Raw genomic sequence first — 1,926 nt, forward strand, 5'->3', positions numbered from 1 at the left:
AAAGAGACCATGAAGGTGACAGATACTGCACGATGGAGGAACTAGATAGTCCATGTAACTCATTTCTAGTGATTGGTCTAGACAGTGGTGGACTTGATAGGGTTGGGGGATGATATGGTTGAACAACAACGAAGCATCAACGTTCTGGTAGCACACAATGTCGGGCACAAGGGATGATCCTGAGAAAACAATTATATCAAATGTAGCATCAAATAATTGCAATAACCATCCGAGAAGAAACGCCGGCCATCTAATGCGTACCAATTCCAGTTCTGAACCCTTTCGCCTAAAGAGACTTTATCCCAATCTATCCCACGTAAAGCAATTGTCCATCAACCGAAAGCCTGCAATTATGCCAAAGAACAATAACAAAAATATCATGGACCAGCGTGACCATTGTTGAGGGCTACTACGAAAGCCGTTCAGTCAACTGAGCCCGAAAAACTTACACCCCTGAACAGGTATTGCACCAGATCATCGTGGCTTTGCAGTCAGATGCTGTGCTGTTTGGAGCTGAGACGTTAACCTCGACTCTCGGGCAGACACCGGCGTGAGTGATCGGCGCACCAAATCAGGGCTGAGGCCGCGAGAAAAGTACGACTGAGCAATTGTCTTCTGTGTCCCGTCAATACTGGCCGGGCTCTGAGAGCCACTGGCTGCCTTTTCGTTGGTAGCGAGGCCCTTTTCCTGGACGAAGGCGCTGGAGCGCGTGTGATACGGGTCTCCCTCGTAGTACTTGTCCAGGATGGGGTGAACCATGACGGTCTGGTTGTGGATGGTCAAGATTGAGTTGGTCGGCACATTCACCCAATTTTCTGGCATCGAAAGTCAGCATCATCATATTTCAAATCTTGGCGTTGGTGATCCTACCTCTCTCGAATGTCAAGGGCTCGCTGGCAACTAGAACAATGTCGCCCCCCTTGTCCTTTCTGTCCATCTGGTATTGTCTATCGTCCGGCGAGGAGGTTTTCGTAACCCACTGTGTTCCAGAAGAATAGTATAGACTGGCGGCCTCATCCTTGGAGCTGCTGATGTAACGGGTGCAAATGACGCTGTGGCCATCCGTCACGGCAAAGTTCAACAGACTCCTGGTATCGACGTCTTCGTTTTGCAGGACGCTTTGCGGAATCGAGTCTGTCAATTCGTTGATTTGGGCAATTGTCTTCTCCATCGCCTTTCGCAACACTGTAGGGCCGAACCCGTTGGGCGGGCAAGCACTCGGATCAAAGCCCAACTGCTCGAGAGTGTTGAGGAACAGAGCAAATGCCCACTCGCTGTCCGTCCCTCCCTTGACGCCCAGATACCATTTGTCTGCCAACAAGCTTCCCAGGGGCCGCTTGATGTGCTTCCAGCCGCCGAGTCCGCCATTGTGCATCCACATCAGGCTTCCATGTGTAAAGGGATGGCAGTTGTCCTCGCTCAAGGAGCCCTCGGTCGTTGCTCGAACATGGCCGAAGATCAATCGGGAGGCTGTCTTGGATGCAATGCGCTGGAGGTTCGTGCAGTTCCAGGCGGGGATCGTCGAGGTGAAGAGGCAGGGGGCTGAGCCAAGCTTGGGGTCGGTATAGAAGCCTATGCCAAAGCCGTCGGCGTTGTTCTGGCCTCGTCGCGTGTCCTAGAGATGTGGAAAAAAAAGAGCATGTCAGCCATGTCTGACGGTGAGGTTGTGGCGAGGAACAGGGAGAAAAGGGAGGGGAGGGCATCGTCTTACCAGTCGCAACCGTGAGTCAAACGACTGCTTGAGAATCGAATGGGTCGGATCGAGAATCAGCTTCGACAGCAGGATCTCGTCGCTGCCTTTGTAGACCTAGAGGGATTGTGTTAGTCGCGCCGCGAAGACCCCCGATCTCGGAATTGGGGCAGTTTTTGGTGTTTTGGATGGATTTCATGGTTCCCGGGGTGATGACGTACCAGAAAACGGCACAT

General features: G+C 52.2%; 1 protein-coding gene across 1 annotated transcript; it reads right to left on the minus strand.

Moving 5' to 3' along the window:
• Positions 1 to 474: 474 nt before the first annotated feature.
• On the minus strand, positions 475 to 1,926 carry BBK36DRAFT_1187745 (N-terminal nucleophile aminohydrolase; the record flags this gene model as incomplete). The annotated part of the gene is made up of 4 exons (XM_024896548.1): positions 475 to 815; positions 871 to 1,615; positions 1,712 to 1,807; positions 1,912 to 1,926. 4 exons carry the CDS (start codon positions 1,924 to 1,926, stop codon positions 475 to 477), a joined length of 1,197 nt encoding a protein of 398 aa, XP_024752920.1.

Source organism: Trichoderma citrinoviride (genome assembly GCF_003025115.1).
Source record: "Trichoderma citrinoviride strain TUCIM 6016 unplaced genomic scaffold BBK36scaffold_2, whole genome shotgun sequence".
Classification (NCBI taxonomy): domain Eukaryota; kingdom Fungi; phylum Ascomycota; class Sordariomycetes; order Hypocreales; family Hypocreaceae; genus Trichoderma; species Trichoderma citrinoviride.